This window comes from Pituophis catenifer, unplaced genomic scaffold, assembly GCF_029215685.1.
Source record: "Pituophis catenifer annectens isolate HBS135680 unplaced genomic scaffold, rPitCat1.0.hap2 SCAF_1, whole genome shotgun sequence".
Classification (NCBI taxonomy): domain Eukaryota; kingdom Metazoa; phylum Chordata; class Lepidosauria; order Squamata; family Colubridae; genus Pituophis; species Pituophis catenifer.
In genome coordinates this window covers 222,561,332-222,578,791 of record NW_027256881.1, presented here as the reverse complement: position 1 = coordinate 222,578,791, position 17,460 = coordinate 222,561,332, and the positions used below count along the sequence as shown (strand labels likewise).

The window sequence follows — 17,460 nt, the reverse complement described above, 5'->3', positions numbered from 1 at the left end:
AGCCCTCCCAAATGGGGAAGCTGATATAGCAGAGGTAGCGTTTCATAGTGCTGCTTCCACTAATGTATTTTTTCCAAATTACTTAAAGACAGTTTTCCTATTATTTTGCCCAGTGTGTATTGCTTGCACCTAGTGACTTTCTGTTGGAAAGTATTTTGAGTTATTGGTGGCCATTTCTATGTTGCTCTTAATTGCTCTGCTCTTCTTTAATCTCTCTGCTGATCAAAACTCTGTTCTTTTTTTCTCCATGCTGCTCAAAAGGAGACAAACAGTTCAGAAGAGTCTGAATGTGATGACCTTGACCCCAACACTAGCATGGAGGTAGACCATGATCCTTTCTATCCGCCCTCTCTCGAACCTAGTACTAACTTCCCCAGAGAATTGTTTGCCTGTTTTAAAATAGTACCTATAAAATTTGGTGTCTCTGCTCTAAACAAAGGGGTGACTGTAGTATACTGTAGATTCAGAGTGGAGTGCCTGTCCCAGACAGAAGATCTTAGACAGCAAAGTATCTGTCATTTAATTTTAACAATATCCTTCTACATCAATGTGAGAATTCCATATAAGATACCAAATTGTCTGTCATTCTGGACATATTTATTCTGTAAATGAATCTGGAACTTCCACTGTAAGCTAACACATCAGTATATAAAGGGCCTGGTGGCTCAGCAGACTGATAGCATTGTGATTAACACCAGCTGTCTGCAATTACTGTAAGTTCGAATCTCACCAGGCTCAAGGTTGACTCAGCCTTCCATCCTTTCTAAGGTAGGTAAATTGAGGACCCAGTTTGTGGGGGCAATAAGCTGACTTTGTATAAATATACAAAAGTATGAAGGCTATTGCTTAACGCATTGTAAGCCGCCCTGAGTCTCCGGAGAAGGACGGCATATAAATCAAATTAAAAAAAAAAATTCTCAACTGTTATGAATACAGCAGGTTTGCTCTTTCTTGGTTTCATTGATCCAACTTTGAATGGGACAGTCTGATATGCTAAATAATATGTAATGTGGAGCATCTATTAATTAGAATTTTGACCTGACTGCAATAGATAAAGATCCATGACAGTTCAATATTTAAAACAAGGTCAATAGCAATCAGAAGTGTTTGCTGTACTAGTGAAATCCAACTGCTAACAGTAAATGAGTACTAAGGACAAAAGTCCTATAAGAAGACATACATCAAGTAATTAAAGCTTTCTTGGGAATCCCTGAGTTCTGGTACAAGATATTAAATGTCAATTCACTTAATCACTTAGAAGACTGTGCATTGCAAAAGATTCTTTCCACTGAGAATAGTTGAATAATAAGTAAACAATAACATTACAATATGAAAGCACATAGATTAAAACCCAGAAATGAGAGAAAAATAGAAAAGGCCTTCTAGAACAGTGGTCTTGGCAACTTTTAAGACTTGTGGATTTCAGCTCCCAGAATTACCCTGTCAGCCATTCTGGCTGAGTAATTCTGGGAGTTTACAAGTCTTAAAGTTGCCAAGTTGGAGACCCCTGTTCTAGATGACAACACATCACTAAGCAAGTCTGTTTTAAAAACAAAGCATCTTCTGAGAGCTTAGAGATGAAGCTCTTGTTATTGGGGAAAAAATACTACAAAAAACCACTTTGCAATGATGTAAAAGTGTTTCTAATGTTCTCAAACCATTTGGAAAACATAAGAATATTAGACTTTCATAATTAGCATGTTAGGGATAACTGTAGAGCATACAGGTAAAGAGATCTCACTAATCTTTAATGAGGCTGTGCAAATCCTTCCAAAGACGTATTTCGCAATGCTCGGGTATACTGTACAAAACATTTATTCATATCCACAAAGTCCAGTAATGATGTAACTGCTTTACTGATCTGAAGAATAGTGCTTTCCAAATATTCTTTTGCATTGTAGAAGACTTCTTTCTAACAATGTGCATAGTCCTGATATTTAATATATTAGAACACCTAAAATCTGTATTCCTTTACTAATTCATAAAAGCTAGATTTGTGGACTTTGGGTGATACATAGTCTGCATTGAAGTCCTACCTCCCCACTTCCTTACTGTGTTTTGCTTTTGGCTAAGCAATGCTAATGCTGATATCAGAGTACTTGCTGTGCCTGGCAATTATAGTTTATTTTCAAAGCCTTTCAATTGCTACTGCTTTGCCAATTTATTCATATATATTTGAAGCCAATGGACAAAGAAGAAAGGGAAAAAAGGAGCTTGGAACAAAACAAGATGCAGCAGTAATGTTTGTTTGGATGAGGCAAGGGAGAGGACTTAAAATGCTGCTGTTCAAGTATTAGAGGAGTAGTAAACTCTATGTGAGCACAAATAGAAATTTCTCCACGTATTTTTCTTACATTGTCCCCATGAAAATAGAGCAAACCCCTCACTACCAATTTGTTTCTTGGCAAAGAGACCCCTTCTGTGGCCATTATATAGTTGTGCTATCCATCTTGCCTCAAAACAGTGTTGATTACTTAATTTTTCCATGAAGCTCACTCCATTACATTCCTCTATATCCAGTAGTGGGATTCAGCCAGTTCACACCACTTCGGGAGAATTGGTTGTTAACTTTCTGAGCAATTTGGTGAACTGGTTATTGGAAGAAATCATTAAGGCAGAGAACTGGTTGTTAAATTATTTGAATCCCACCACTGTCTATATCTAATTATCAAGTTAGTCGTGCTGTAGTGTTCCCCAGCTAATTGTTTATATCTTCTAGTGAGTATACATAAAACAGAAATTATGTTTTGCCTTTAAACCTGGAATATGCCCATTATGTTCCAGAAATTCAGCCCTTAAACCAGGGGTGGGCTTCAAAAATTTTAGCAAGGGGTTCTCTGCCCGGTTGCTGGGTGGGTGTGGCCATGGTAGGCATGGCCTAGTCAGCCTCCTGCACCATGGCAGGAGGGGCGTTTTTTTCCTCCCCAGGCTTTCCTTGAGCCTCTGGGAGGGCAAAAACGGCCTCCCCGGGCTCCAGAGGCCCTCTGGAGGCTGGAAACGGGCCCGTCTCCAGCCTTCCTGAACTTCTAGTAGGCCCATTTCTTGCCCTCCCTGAGCTTCCATGCGCGCCCTGCACTTACCTGCATCCAAAACGGGCCGCGTGGGGACTTCTGGGAGGGGCAGGGTGGGCAGGACAGCCAGGAGTGGGATTTGGGAGTTCTCCGAACTGCACAGAATCAGCCCACCCCTGCCTTAAACACCCACATTTGCATACCATCCCAGATGCCTAAGAACAGATGTTTGAGATCCATTCACTTGCAGTTCTAGATAAATATGAGTTTTGCAAGGTTATTTCCTAACTTGGATTGGAGTCCCAGATAATTTTTCTATCACGAGTTACCTTTTTCAACCACTGTTTGCCCCTGAAAGCAGGGGTGAAATGCTCCCAGTTCGGACTGGATCACCCGATCCGGTAGCAATGGCGGCGGATGGTTCGGAGAACTGGTAGAAAAAATCCCTGCACCCCCCACCACCACCATGCCCAGCTGAGTCGCACGATCATCAGAGGCTTTTTTTTTTTACTTTTAAAAGCATTTTTTTCTACAACCTCTTCCGACGAAAAAATGCTTTCAAAACTAAAAAAAAAAAAAAAAAAAGTCTCTGATGATCGCGCGGCTCAGCTGGGATCTTCAGAGGCTTTTCAAAGGATTTTTTTCTGCAACCTCTTGGCCGAAGACGTGGTAAAAAAAATGCTTTGAAAAGTCTCTGACGATCCCAGCTGAGTTGCCTGATCGTCAGAGAGGCTTTTCAAAGCATTTTTTAAAATGCCTCTCTGACGATCCCAGCTGAGTTGCCTGATCAGCAGAGGCTTTTCAAAGCATTAGAAAAAATGCTTTGAAAAGTTAAAAAAAAAAAGTTGGCCACGCCCACTCAGTCACATAACCCCCCCCCCCCCAAGCCATGCCCACAGAACCGGTAGTAACACATTTTACATTTCACCCTGCCTGAAAGTGCTGTTTGTAGTAAAAGAGAGTGAAGAACAATTGGTCTGCTGGTCAGGAAGCCCTCAGGCAAGAAAAACTCAACTAAAAATATATTGTTGATCCTCACTGAATCTGTCCAAGCACTAGATTGACATGGTGGGAAAGACAGAACTATTTCATCTGCAGCAAAGGTCCATGTCCTGCTGTCAACAGCTTCCTCAGGTTAAAGCAAATTAATATAGCTCTTTTCCTGCTTCCTTAGTTTTCTTTTTTCTACAGTTTTGCACAATGTTGCATTATTTCATTAGCATTCCACAATGGTTTTGCTTTTTTTTTTTTTTTTTTACTATCCCCGATTTTGTCCCCATAAACTTTTGGGCGTAGCTGTTTTTTGCAAAGAAAATGATTTATAAAATACATTCCAATCCTTTAATGGGTGCTTCCCTTTTGCAGCATTAATAAATCAAAATTAAAGGCTGCTACTTAATTGCCTCATGCGGTAAGGTTCCCAGTGCTAATGCATTCCTTTGAAACCTGTAAGACTTGTTTCTAAGTCTGCAGATACGTGTTCCGTACAGGTGTTTGCATGCTTCAGCCTGAATTGTGCTTGTCAAAAACCTTTACAAGGAATGGCGATATTAAAGAAAGGCAATCAATTTAAGGTGCTCACAATCCGAAAATATTCAAGATTTGGTGCACTTGAGCCTTTAGGTTTCTTTAGATGAATGTTATCAAGAGCTATCAAGTTCCATACTGGTGTTTGCCTACTTCAGCCTGAATTGTGGGCTATATATTATGACATAAAGCTTGTCAAAATCCATGAAAACGAGTGGCGATATTAAAGAAAGGCAATCAATTTTAGGTGCTCAGAATTCAAAAATATTCAAGATGGTGCATTTGGGCCTTTAGGTTTCTTTAGAGGAATGTTATCAAGAGTAGCTACAAACTACTCAGCATCATTGGTGGATCAAAAACCATTCAATTTTATTCAGTTTGATATGTGGGGAGAAAAATACAACAAATTTCCTGTATAGGTGGAAGAGAACGTCTGGAGAAAAGAGATAGCTAACTTCAGCCTGGAGGCCATGTCTAGCCTTGTTTGTTTGTGGCAAATAAAGCTAAAAATTTCAACCGTGTCATAATAAGCAAGACTTACCATATTTTGGAACAGTTAAAACAATACTTATTACCATCTAAAGAGCTGAAGATGGGGCTACATCAGGTTATTTATAACCTAAATTGTATCATATCTTTGGGGAAAATGATCAAGATTGGGAAGATAACCATCCCCATTAGGTAAAGATAAAGGTTCCCCTTGCACATATGTGCTAGTTCCCAACTCTAGGGGGCAGTGCTTATCTCCGTTTCAAAGCTGAAGAGCCAGGGCTGTCCGAAGATGTCTCCGTGGTCATGTGGCCGGCATGACTAAACGCCAAAGGTGCACAGAGCTCTGTTACCTTCCCATCAAAGGTGGTCCTTATTTTTCTACTTGCATTTTTTATGTGCTTTCGAACTGCTAGGTTGGTAGAAGCTGGGACAAGTAATGGGACTATTATGTGGCACTAGGGATTTGAACTGCTGAACTGCCGACCTTTCGATCGACAAGCTCAGCATATTAGCCACTGAGCCACCATGTCCCTATTATTATAGTCCCAATTAGGATTGCCATTTATCTTTTCTTCACCCTATCACCAATATTTTTCATGGCAGAAATACCACAATTAGGTTCTTCCTTCGTCATCAAAATTTCATTTTTACCCTGTTTTCCCGAAAATAAGACATCCCCTGATAATAAGCCCAATCGGGCTTTTGAGCGCATGCGCTAAAATAAGCCTCCCCCCAAAAAATAAGCCCTCCCCAAAAATATTTAAATGCAGAACTGGAAATCAGGTAAGACAGCAAGAAATCCCCATCTTGCTCCACATGCCCCAAAATAGTAAGCCCTCCCGAAAATAAAGCCAAGCGCTTATTTCGGGGTTCAAAAAAATATAAGACAGGGTCTTATTTTCGGGAAAACACAGTAAATAAATCTTTGGAATGTGACCTTTTTAATCAAAGTGAGCAACATATTTGTCACTAGAATTAATATTTTACTGTAATTGTTTTAGCCACAGGGAGTTTAACAATGAGATCCCAGAAGGAGCAAAGCTGAAATTTCCAGGGTTGATTGGATATTGTTGTTATTTTTTTCAAAATCTGTGAGTGCCTGTTCACACATGTGCAGTTAAAAGACAAATAAACCTGTTTGCCTTTTTAAAGCAGTTTCACAACTCTTAAAAAGTGTAAGAACTGTAAATGTCCGGTAGTCATAATTTGCCCACCCTTTCTTAATTGTGATTATTAATAATTACCTAACAGTACCAAATAGCGCTGCCTATTAATCTTGAATCAACAAGGCAGAAAACTTCCAGCTGGATAAGCCTTAATTGAAATAGTGACATCGTCAAATAAAATAATTTTTTATTGGATTGCTGTAACAGATTAATCATTAATCCAGATAACTTGGCACATATATGCCCTCTGCTGCGGAAACAAATCTAATGTCTAGCCTAGGGTTTAAATGCATTTGCTACAATATTACTAATGTAATATTATTAATTGTACAGTTCTGTACAAATTTACCCCTAATTAGGCTGGATTGTTTCCAGTGGATTTTAGTAGCTTTGATATTGGGTAAAGATACTTCATCAAAGATTTAAGTTAAAAAGCTAAAGTCAAATGCTGAATGTGTTAACTGTAAATTTCAGATACATTTTGTGGCCAGGGCTTTTTCCATCACAGGTTTTCATTTTTTTCAAAGAAGTATGGTATTTTTGATAAATCGAGATTCCTTGTGTGTCTTTAGGCTTTTTTTAGTTCTCACAATGAGTTTATGAATACCAAGTAGAGGACTACACTGCATGAGAATAGTTCATATTTTAAAAATATTATTTTCTTGAAGGCAATTCCAGATACAGAGTAAAGACTTATTGGAAGGAAATTATTTAGAATTTAATGGATTTTGCCTAAAGGTTCTCGGGTACAAAATAATTAAAAATTCTACTCTAGTGGGTAAGATTGAATTTTTACCAATCAGGTAAAAAAATTTTTACCATCAGGTTTGTCCTGATAGTCAGTGCAAAGTACAAATACAAAAATTTTTCTTCACTTTGTACTGGTTGAATTACAAACTCATTTTGCAAATCATCCTGTCTTTGATGGTGCTGTAGAATGACCAAAAAAAGGATGGATTGCCATGAAGTAATCAGACCTGGAGAGATTTTGAAACAACCAGTTTATTCAAAACCACTGTAGTACCTGAGGTTTCCGAACCAAAGATGACCAAGCTCTACTTTTATTATTTTATCTAAAACACTTGAGTACAATTACTGTGGAGTACTGGACTGTTTTGCTTAATCTGCTATTTTAACAAGGTGATTCTTAGGTGTGTGAGGATTAAACGTAGTGCTAAATATGATCAGATAACAACTAGAGCTTTGCAGCACTTCAGAACTGATTCCAGAGAGGTTCTGTAGCATGATCTCTGCAAAAATCACAGCTGATTTAGAGCTGCAGACAGATGCTTCTGTTGCACTCCTACCTTCTGTAAAGTTTAAACCACCTGTTTGGAATGGAGTCCAAAGTGCTGTAGAACTCCAATATGCCTATGGAGATTCTCAGTCATCCAGGTCATGGTTGTCCCAAAGGTAGTTTTTCAGGAGGCAACTGGACGTTTTGGTTTTTCTTTGAAGATGTTTCACTTCTCATCCAAGAAGCTTTTTCAGCTCTGACTGGATGATGGGGTATGGAAGAATTTATATTTCTTGCAGACAGCTGGTCATTCGCATTCTTTTAGAGAGCTGTTGAGGCCACTTGGAGGTCAACAGCCTGTCCCTGTGGTCAACAGTGAAGGGACAAAGGGCAGAAAACATTCTGCGGAAAGTACAACTTTACAACACAGTCCTTTCAGCAGTTCCAAGAAGGCTCCTCGCCCATTTGCACTACTCAGGTGACCCAGAGGACATAGACAAACCTTCAAGTGGCCTCAATGACTCTCTAAAAACAATGCAAATGACCAGCTGTCTGCAAGGAATATATATCTTTCCATTCCCCACCATCCAGTCAGAGCTGAAGAAGCTTCTTGGATGAGAAGCAAAACATCTTCAAAGAAAAACAAGAAAGTCCAGTTGCCTCTTGAAAAAGCACCTTTAGAACTCCAATAGCTACAGGAATTATCTGATTCCCAGCCATTCATGAAGATAGTCTGCTGTTCATGGGAAGTGAATGAGAGGAAAGACCAAAAATTATGGGCAGTAAATCTATGGTTCATTTACAAACAAGTACATTCATGACTGCTAGCTCATTCCTGCTCTTTTTAAAATCTTTTCAAGATCTGGCCAATTGAAAGATCCTGCAATCTTGATGTTGAGATCAGAAGAGGCTGTTACAATAAATGCAGTATTCAGAATGAGACTTCTCAGGATGTACTTTCAGTTCCTCAGTATTTTTAAAACCTACGCTGAGAGCATTTTCTTTTTTCAATAACCAATTAAATAAACCTTTTCTATTTCTTGTGTGTGAGTACATATGTATATATTTTTCAGATCATCAACCCAAATTTCATCCAGGAAGGTGAGTTAAAGACATAAGCTTGTTCAAATCTTTATTTTTCCATGTTTAAAAAATGAAAAGGGAAATAATATTATTTCCCCAAACATACCCTGGGGTAATTTTGTCTCAATAATGACAGGCATGATACTAAGTACATTCTTGCTACAGTCCCAAAGAATATATAGGACAGCCAATTAAACTGACTTTGCTTTCCCTACTGTATAATATAATTTAAAGTACAGTATATCCGTAGGGGTGATTTCAAATAATTTTAATAATTTTTAATTGATTTTAATTTAATTTTAAACTGATTTTAATTGTTTATGTAATTCTTTGTTTTGTTTTTGTAAGCCGCCCTGAGTCCTACAGGAGAAGGGCGGCATATAAATTACATAAATAAATAAATAAAATAAATAAAAATAAATATGAATTGCTAAAACCTGCAAACGGTAGGATGGCAGTAAAGAGATCCAGAAATCTGTGTCCAAAATTTTCAGCCAAGATTTGTTAGTTCAAATTATTATTCATTTTATTTCGTTTATTTTAGCTAAGCAGTTTTCAAATTATTCTGAGGTTCTTTTTCGCTTTTATTTTGCATCACATTTATACAAGCTTGCTATCTGCCCTTAACATTGTTATTGATTAAATTAATTTATACCTGCCTTTTCATTAAAACGAACACCCATGCTACTTACACCTTTTAAAACAACAAAACCACCCGGTTTTTTTTTATTTATTTTTATTTATTTCATCAAGCATGTATTTTATGACAGATACAAGTGTAAAAACATAATTATAAATACATGAAAAGGATACAAATAAAAGAAAACATTAGGACAGGGACAATAGGCACGCTGGTACGCTTATGCACGCCAGAAATGCCAAAGATAAAAACCAATCAAAGTACAAATAATTGGGAAAATGTATCCCATAGTTCTATTTCGACATCAATGGAAGACTTAAATGGCCAGGTTAAGAATAGATTGTAACAGAGAAAACCTATCTCTGTGGTCACTAAGAGTTGACTGTGACTTGATGACAGATAATCACTTCCATTTCAAAGATTCTACAAGCACGGTTTTATGAGGAAATTCACCACAAATCTTATTTAAAATGTTCAGGATATGATTAAGATTTCAATGTTGTATTATGAAAAAAATGACACTTCATACTAAGGTTGACTTGGAGTCCTCACAAAACCATGTTGATAATTCTTCTAAGCAGTGGTGAAATCCAAATTTTTTTACTACCAATTCTGTGGGCGTGGCTTGTGGAGCGTGGTGTTGCTTGGTGGGCATGGCTTGGTGGGCGTGGCAGGGGAAGGATACTGCAAAATCTCCATTTCCACCCCACTTCAGGGGAATGATACTGCAAAATCCCCATTCGCTCCCCACTCCTGGGGGAAGGATATTGCAAAATCTCCATTCCCACCCCACTCGGGGGCCAGCCAGAAGTGGTATTTGCCAGTTCTCTGAACTACTCAAAATTTCCGCTACCGGTTCTCCAAACTGCTCAAAATTTCTGCTACCAGTTCTCCAGAACCTGCCAGAACCTGCTGGATTTCACCCCTGCTTCTAAGCTGTGGAGGTCTTTGAGGCCTTCTCTTTTCCCCATTTCTGAAAACATGCCTCAGAAATGGGAAGAAGGAGGAATATTTTTCCTATTTTCACTTTCTATGGAGCAGGAGTTTTCTTGGACCAAAAAACATGACTCCTTGCTTGACAGCTGTTTCAGTATTTCAAATGAAATTGTTGATGTCTCTTGTGAATGTGATGTGTCTCTGTGTATGGCATTTACTCCAGTTGCTCCTGAGTTTCTCGTGCCCTTAGTGGATATCACTTGCTTGCTTGGAGACACCGTAATGTTGCAGTGCAAAGTCTGTGGGAGGCCCAAACCAACCATCACCTGGAAAGGACCGGATCAAAACATGCTTGACAATGACAGCAGCACCGCTGCCATTACAGTTACCTCCTGGTATGTTCAATCTTTGCGTTCAGGATTCTGCTGAAACGATGAATGAATTAAGGTGGCTATTGAATATAGCAATATATTCAATATAGCAAATCTGTGTAATTGTAATTAAGTAAAGAGAGTTAAGTTTCATAAACCATTTAAAAACTGTTCTGATCTTCAGTCTCTCATAACCTACATCAGTCCAGAGGAATATAGAAAAAAGAAATATCTTCTGTAAGACATCACAATTGTCGTATGGCAGGTTTTTCTGGCCCTTCGTCAATCTCAAGAATTTATGCTGATTCCAGGAAAGGCAGACAAGTTTAGGCTTGTGCTCTGAAAGTTGCTGACAACTGCATGTATTTAACTATCAATATTGGAACAAGGAGAACAGCCCCAACGATGGCATGGGAGATGGATTCATTATTCTGTTTTTGGCCCACAGGAACTTTCCATCTATTCCTTTCATTGCGTCATTTCCACCTTCATCTGCAAAGTTTAATAATCTTATGTTACTGTAAACCATCCATCTATGCATCATTGGGTATGACCGCTATATTTGTATAGGTCTTTTGATAAACAGTAAAAGAAAGTTAAAAGTCAAAGGAATGTTGAAGTATAAATATAGCAGCACTGTGATCTTAGTGTTCAGTTATCTTAATCATTTGGTTTATGTCCTAAACACCCTGGAAATGAGTTCTTCAACATCTCTGGATCAGGACTGGGGCTGATGAGTGAAATTCTGTTTTTTCTGGAGATCATGTCTCTATGGCTGCCCTGGGAAAATTGGTGCATTCACAACAGGGCAGGCAAGATTGGTGCATTCACAACAGGGTCAGCTAATCACAAAACATGCCTTGAATAAAAAGGAAGATGACTTGCCCCCAAGATGCTAGTACTTCCAGGTCACTTTTGTTGGTGTTGTTTTCTAGGTAGGTAACTGCACTTCTGAACAAAATTCTGGGTGCAACCACCCATTGTCTTTATCTCCTAAGTCTATATGGAGCTAAGGAGCATTCTTGGGAATAAAGATGGCATTCATGGCTAGAGTTTTTTTTTAATCAAATATTAGCTTCCTATTAAAAAATCATATTTAAAAAAATCCTTGGGAGGAGAGAGACTAGTAACAAGAACCTTACTCCACATAGGCTCCAAATTCCAGACTCTTGATCTGGACAGTGAATAACCCATATAGTTATAGTGCAAAACCATTCCATTTTTGCGATCATTAGAATCACAATCATTAAACAGAACAGTGTGAACCAATATCCATTAGTAAATTATTTATTTTCTTTTGTGTGACTAATGTCCATAGACTCAATGAAAAGAGCACATCTTGTCTATTTTTCCATTGATTCTCACTTTCCAGATCAATTGAGATTGATTGATTGGTCAGTTGATGATTGGATTGGATTGGATTGGATTGGATTGGATTGGATTGGATTGGATTTGTAGTCACCCATCTCAAACCCATGACTAGTTACCAGAAACATTGAAATAGTTAAGTTCTGGGAGAGAAGCCACTTGACAGAATTTCAATTTAACCTTTTGACTTCTGCTCCCCTCTAGTGAATCAGGTGACATTACCCTAAAGATCTGCAATGTGATGCCTCAGGACAGTGGCATTTACACCTGTGTGGCCACAAACGAACTTGGGATAGCATCCACATCAGCGACGATCAAAGTACAAGGTAATGAATTTTCCTTTCATTTATAAGCTAAGTACATGGGGCCTGTTGTATAAAACCTTTTTATAGGTTTGCTTGATGAAATAGTATTGATTTTAATCATGGTGTTTTATGAGGAACAGGTAATAGGGAAAACAAAGGGCAAGTTCCCCCTAGTAATAGTAGTAGCATTAATAATAGCAGTTTGGTCTCATTTACTTGGAGGGAGGTCTCTGCAAGTGTCAACAAGAATGCAAGTGGGCCACACTTTAATTGGAAGTATCTGGAAAGCATAATTTGCTTGGAAACATGCATTATTATATGTATAACAATTTTTTGTAAGAAAATAATGATTATATGGTTTCTCATCTTGGACTTATATCCGAAGAAGCCTGAGAGAGAAATGATTTTTAAACTTCTCTACATATTCAGATTTTATAGTCACAACAAAGGGCCATCACCCTGCCTTGACCTTAGCTAATACCCCTTAAAACTGAGAAATACAGACTTGGCTGGAAGTCCAGGAGGCCATATCTAAGATGAGGGCTACATCTGAAACTTGAATCCTAGAAGGAGGTAGTGGCAAGACATGTCTGTATTGCTGCCCCAAATACATGAGTATAGTCATCAGGAGTCACACTCAGGGAGTGAACCTATAGAGACTTGAGAACAGGGATGTCAAACTTGCGTCGACACGTGACGAATTGCGACTTTTTCCCCTTCACTAAACCGGGTGTGGGTATAACCAGCGCGTGACGCAAGTTTGACAGCCCTACTTTAGAGACTTCATCAGCATGTGCCATTTGAAACTGCACGTTATCAACTACATGTTTAAATTCTTCCTTTTCATTAAAAAAAAATCCCCACTTTGAAAGGCTGACATGCCAGTTTTCACATGCAAAATTGTTTTGAGGTAAATTTACACAGATTATTGTCACTGAAGAATGGTACTGCTTTCCTTTCTATGATCTTCTAGCATTAGTAAATAGAGGACATGTTTAATCCTCTCCTCACCTGCCGATTTCGGTAACTCTCCACCTTTCCACACCCATACATTAGCAATCGACAGAAGAGTGCACTATCCGTTTCATATATTCCTTCCAAAAGGCGTAAACTTTAAAACAGTCTTTCTCAACCTCAGCAATTTTAAGGTGTATTGACTTCAACTCCCAGAATTCTCCCAGCCTAGGAGACCACACATCATAAATTTGTTGAGATTAGACTGCTCTAAAGGATTCATCACTTTGTCTCCAAATAATTGGATCAGCCTTCATGTATGTTATATTTCTAAAAAAAAGCAAATGTAATCAGCTAAGTGCCCAATGACTGATAATAACTTGACACAATAACATAATATATAGCAGGAAAACATATCAGTCACTAGGAGTCTGCTGGAGGCTTGCCTGCCTCCATTTTCTTTGTTTTCCTGAATTTCAAATACCCTTTATAAGTTACACCTTTCCAATATTTAGGCTGATAGAGATTACTAGTTACAATCAGCAATTACATTAAACTGCACTAAAAATAACACATTTTAAAATTAGATTGTGTTAAATCAGAAATTTAATCTGTCCTGTAGCTTAAATTTCTTTTTTAAAAAAACTGGATTAAAGCAACACTGCTAGGAGAGAAATTAACTCTTTCCTATGACTTTATTTTTCCCTGATTGCTTTGTTCCTCAGATGTTCTTTTTTCGGCAGAAGGATACAAAGAGAAAGAGAAAGAGAAAAAAAAAAAAAGATTTGACAGTAAATTTCTTTGCTATTTGCTCCTTAACTGGGACTCCAAAATTCTCCTCTAATCCTCTGCTAATTGTTTCTTTCTTCTCTCTTTCCCCGTCCCAGGGGTTCCAGCTGCCCCAAATCGCCCTATTGCTCAGGAAAGAAGTTGCACTTCAGTGATTCTCCGCTGGCTGCCTCCATCCAGTACAGGCAACTGTACCATTTCAGGCTACACAGTCGAGTACAGAGAAGAAGGTGCAAGCATTGTGAGGCTTTTGCGTGGGAAAATACCTGTCATATATTTATTTCACCACTGATTTTTGTAATTAACACAGTCACAATTTCCCCCTGCACTGTGGATATAGGCAAATTTTCATGGCCCTAAATGTTGATTATTTTTATTAGCACCATCTAGCACTGCTAGTAAGGCCAGAGAAAGACAAGCTGACATAATTGCTATACAGATAGTTCTGAACTTACAAATATAATTGGGACTGGAATTTCAGTCGTAAATAGAGTCATCATGGGACCAGACCCAATTTTGCAACCAATTTTTACAACTACTGTAAAACAAGTCTCTGTGGTTATTAAGTGAATCACATGGTTGTTAAAATAATACAACTTCCACAACTGGCATTTTTTTGCTGGCAAAACATTGCAAAATTATCATCATGTGACTGCAGTATATTGCAACCAGTCATAAATATGAGCTGGTTACCAAGTGCCCAAATTGTAATCATGTGACCAGGAGGTGGTACAACAATTTGTAATGTTTATAAATGCAAATACAGGTCGTAAGTCCCTTTTTCCAAGGTCATCGTAACTTTGGACCCTTATTGAACAAATGATGGTAAGTTGAGGACTATATTTACTGCTAGCTTTTACTCTACCATTCTTCCTTTCTGCTGTGGTTGCAAGCAGGACAAATGGTATCTAAAGCAGGCAAAGGTGATGAGAGGTTACTCTAGGTTTTAAACCTCTGTATCTGTCTTAAGAGGAAAAGAAGCAGGGGTGAAATGCTCCCAGTTCGGACCGGATGACCCGATCCGGTAGCGATGGCAGCGGGTGGTTTGGAGAACCGGTAGCAAAAATCCCTGTGCCCCACCCCCACCCCCCCCAGCTGAGCCTCGCGATCATCAGAGGCTTTTTTTTTTACTTTTAAAAGCATTTTTTCTACAACCTCTTCCGAAGAAAAAATGCTTTTAAAAGTAAAAAAAAAAAAGCCTCTGATGATTGCGCAGCTCAGCTGGGATCATCAGAGGCTTTTCAAAGCATTTTTTTCTGCAACCTCTTGGCCGAAGAAGTGGTAAAAAAAATGCTTTGAAAAGTCTCTGGCAACTCCCAGCTGAGTTGCCTGATCGGCAGAGAGTATTTTTTAAATTGCCTCTCTGACAATCCTAGCTGAGTTGCTGATCGGCAGAGGCTTTTCAAAGCAATAGAAAAAATGCTTTGAAAAGTTTTTTTTTTTTAAAAAAGTTGGCCACGCCCACCCAGTCACATTAACCCCACACACACCAAGCCACGCCCACAGAACCAGTAGTAACAAATTTTACCTTTCACCCCTGGAAAGAAGGCAACCAAATAGAATAGGTGGGAGCACTAACTGCTCATCCTCCCCTTTCCTATCTTTTGCTCTCAACTTCCTAATAAAAGGATAGAAGAAGAAGAATAAAAGAACAATTGCAAGAGTTCACAAACTCTTGAAGTCGGCAATGGGTTCTAGTGCTGACTATGAAAGACTCACTAATGTTAAAGTTCTCTGTTCCTGCTGAAAAACTAAGCACCTAGATACGTCACTTGACGTATTGCAACTTTTTTCCCCTTTGCTAAAGCAGGGGTGGGCGTGGCCATCACGTGAAGCATCCAGCCTGGTTTAGTAACTGGAGTAACTGGAGAATTGCTACCTTACTGTGGCCTCTTTATTTAAGGAACAGTTGCCCTGCATTCTTGTGTTTCTTTCACCTTACTTTCCATTTTGTTGTATTTCCAATTTGTGGCACGTGTGCACCATACATTAAAAGTCCCGAAAAGTCTTTTATAACTAGAAAATATCTGATGAGTCTCAATAAATGGCAAGCATTGTTCAAGCTGCAATGCCTAATATCATTCCTATCACTCTTCAGCTTTCTATACTAAATTTTTTTTCAGAAGGTTTTCGGCAAAACTGGAAATGAAATTACAATAGTCTCCTTAATATCACTAAGCACATGGATCTCAATTGACTCAATGTCTCCCTTCACCACAGAATTACCACAGCCTATCTTCTCAGTCCTTGCCTTCCCTGCTCTTCCATCCATATCACTCCAAATCTAATATATTCATGTTTCTGTTAGAAGAAAGTTCTATTCTATTCTATTCTATTCTATTCTATTCTATTCTATTCTATTCTATTCTATTCTATTCTATTCTATTCTATTCTATTCTATTCTATCCTACCTTACCCTACCCCATCATGTCCTGTTCTGTTCTGTTCTTTTATTTTTTTTTCTATGCTTCATTCACTAAAATGGTGGGTGTGGTTCCCAAATGACCATTCTTCCTGTAGTATTATCAGTATGACACAAAAGACAGATGTTCCAAACATGCCTGGACCAGGGGTGAAATCCAGCAGGTTCTGACAGGTTCTGGAGAACCGGTAGTGGAAATTTTGAGCAGTTCAGAGAACCGGCAAATACCACCTCTAGCTGGCCCCAGAGTGGAGTGGGAATGGAGATTTTGCAATATCCTTCCCCTGAAGTGGGGAGGGAATGGAGATTTTGCAGTATCCTTCCCCTGGAGTGGGAGGGAATGGAGATTTTGCAGTATCCTTCCCCTGCCACGCCCACCAAGCCACACCCACCAAGTCACACCACGCCCACCAAGCTACGCCCACAGAACCGGTAGTAAAAAAATTTTGATTTCACCACTGGCCTGGATATTGTTCCCCCTCACTTCCTACGTAGGGCTCTTACACCCTCTTTCCTAACCAAGCAAAGCCACTGAAACATTTGATACTTATCTAAGTTTTAAAGGGGCTTAGATATCCTGCAGAACAGAACTTCCTTCAGATGCATTTGGCATCCTGTTCCTTAAGAAGAATGAGGGGAGTAGGAAAATAAATAGACTGTCATGACAACAAATGGGACACTCTCAAGGTTGTAAGGCTCCATGGATGAGCCTACAATTTACCCTTAAGACACACCACTAATAAAAGACTGGAAATAACACTTCTTCTGTTTAATCAGGGGTTTCAAACTTAAAGGACAGCTTTAAAAAACCCAAATCCCCAAACCCTTGATCAAGAGGCCAAAAAAAATAAATAAAAAAAAATAAAAAAAAAAATTCTCTGCTAGAAAATTGGCTGCATTTGAGAGTTTTTGGTGGCGGCGGCTATTGTTTGTTGCCTTAACCTTTTCACACAACTTAATCAACTTCTCACAGAACCCTAAAATTCTATAGAACGTCATTTTAAAAACCCTATATTGATTAAACTTCAGGTTCTACTGAAACCAGGCTGATGAAAATACCTCTACTCTTCCTTCGATCAGCTTGTAGGAGCATTTTAACTGGAGTGTTTTCTTTCTAACCTTCTGCAATTGAAGGCTAGACGCCTATGTCACTAAGAAG

The 17,460-nt window shown here is 38.7% G+C and overlaps 1 protein-coding gene across 1 annotated transcript in view; it reads left to right on the top strand.

Annotated features, from left to right (window-relative positions):
- KALRN (kalirin RhoGEF kinase) overlaps positions 1–17,460 on the top strand; it is a 537,699-nt gene that overhangs the window by 513,695 nt on the left and 6,544 nt on the right. The window contains exons 51-55 of the mRNA XM_070949954.1: positions 262–321; positions 8,507–8,534; positions 10,316–10,487; positions 12,036–12,157; positions 13,978–14,109. Of these exons, the coding sequence (XP_070806055.1) occupies positions 262–321; positions 8,507–8,534; positions 10,316–10,487; positions 12,036–12,157; positions 13,978–14,109 (514 nt within the window). The remainder of the gene's footprint in view (positions 1–261; positions 322–8,506; positions 8,535–10,315; positions 10,488–12,035; positions 12,158–13,977; positions 14,110–17,460) is intronic.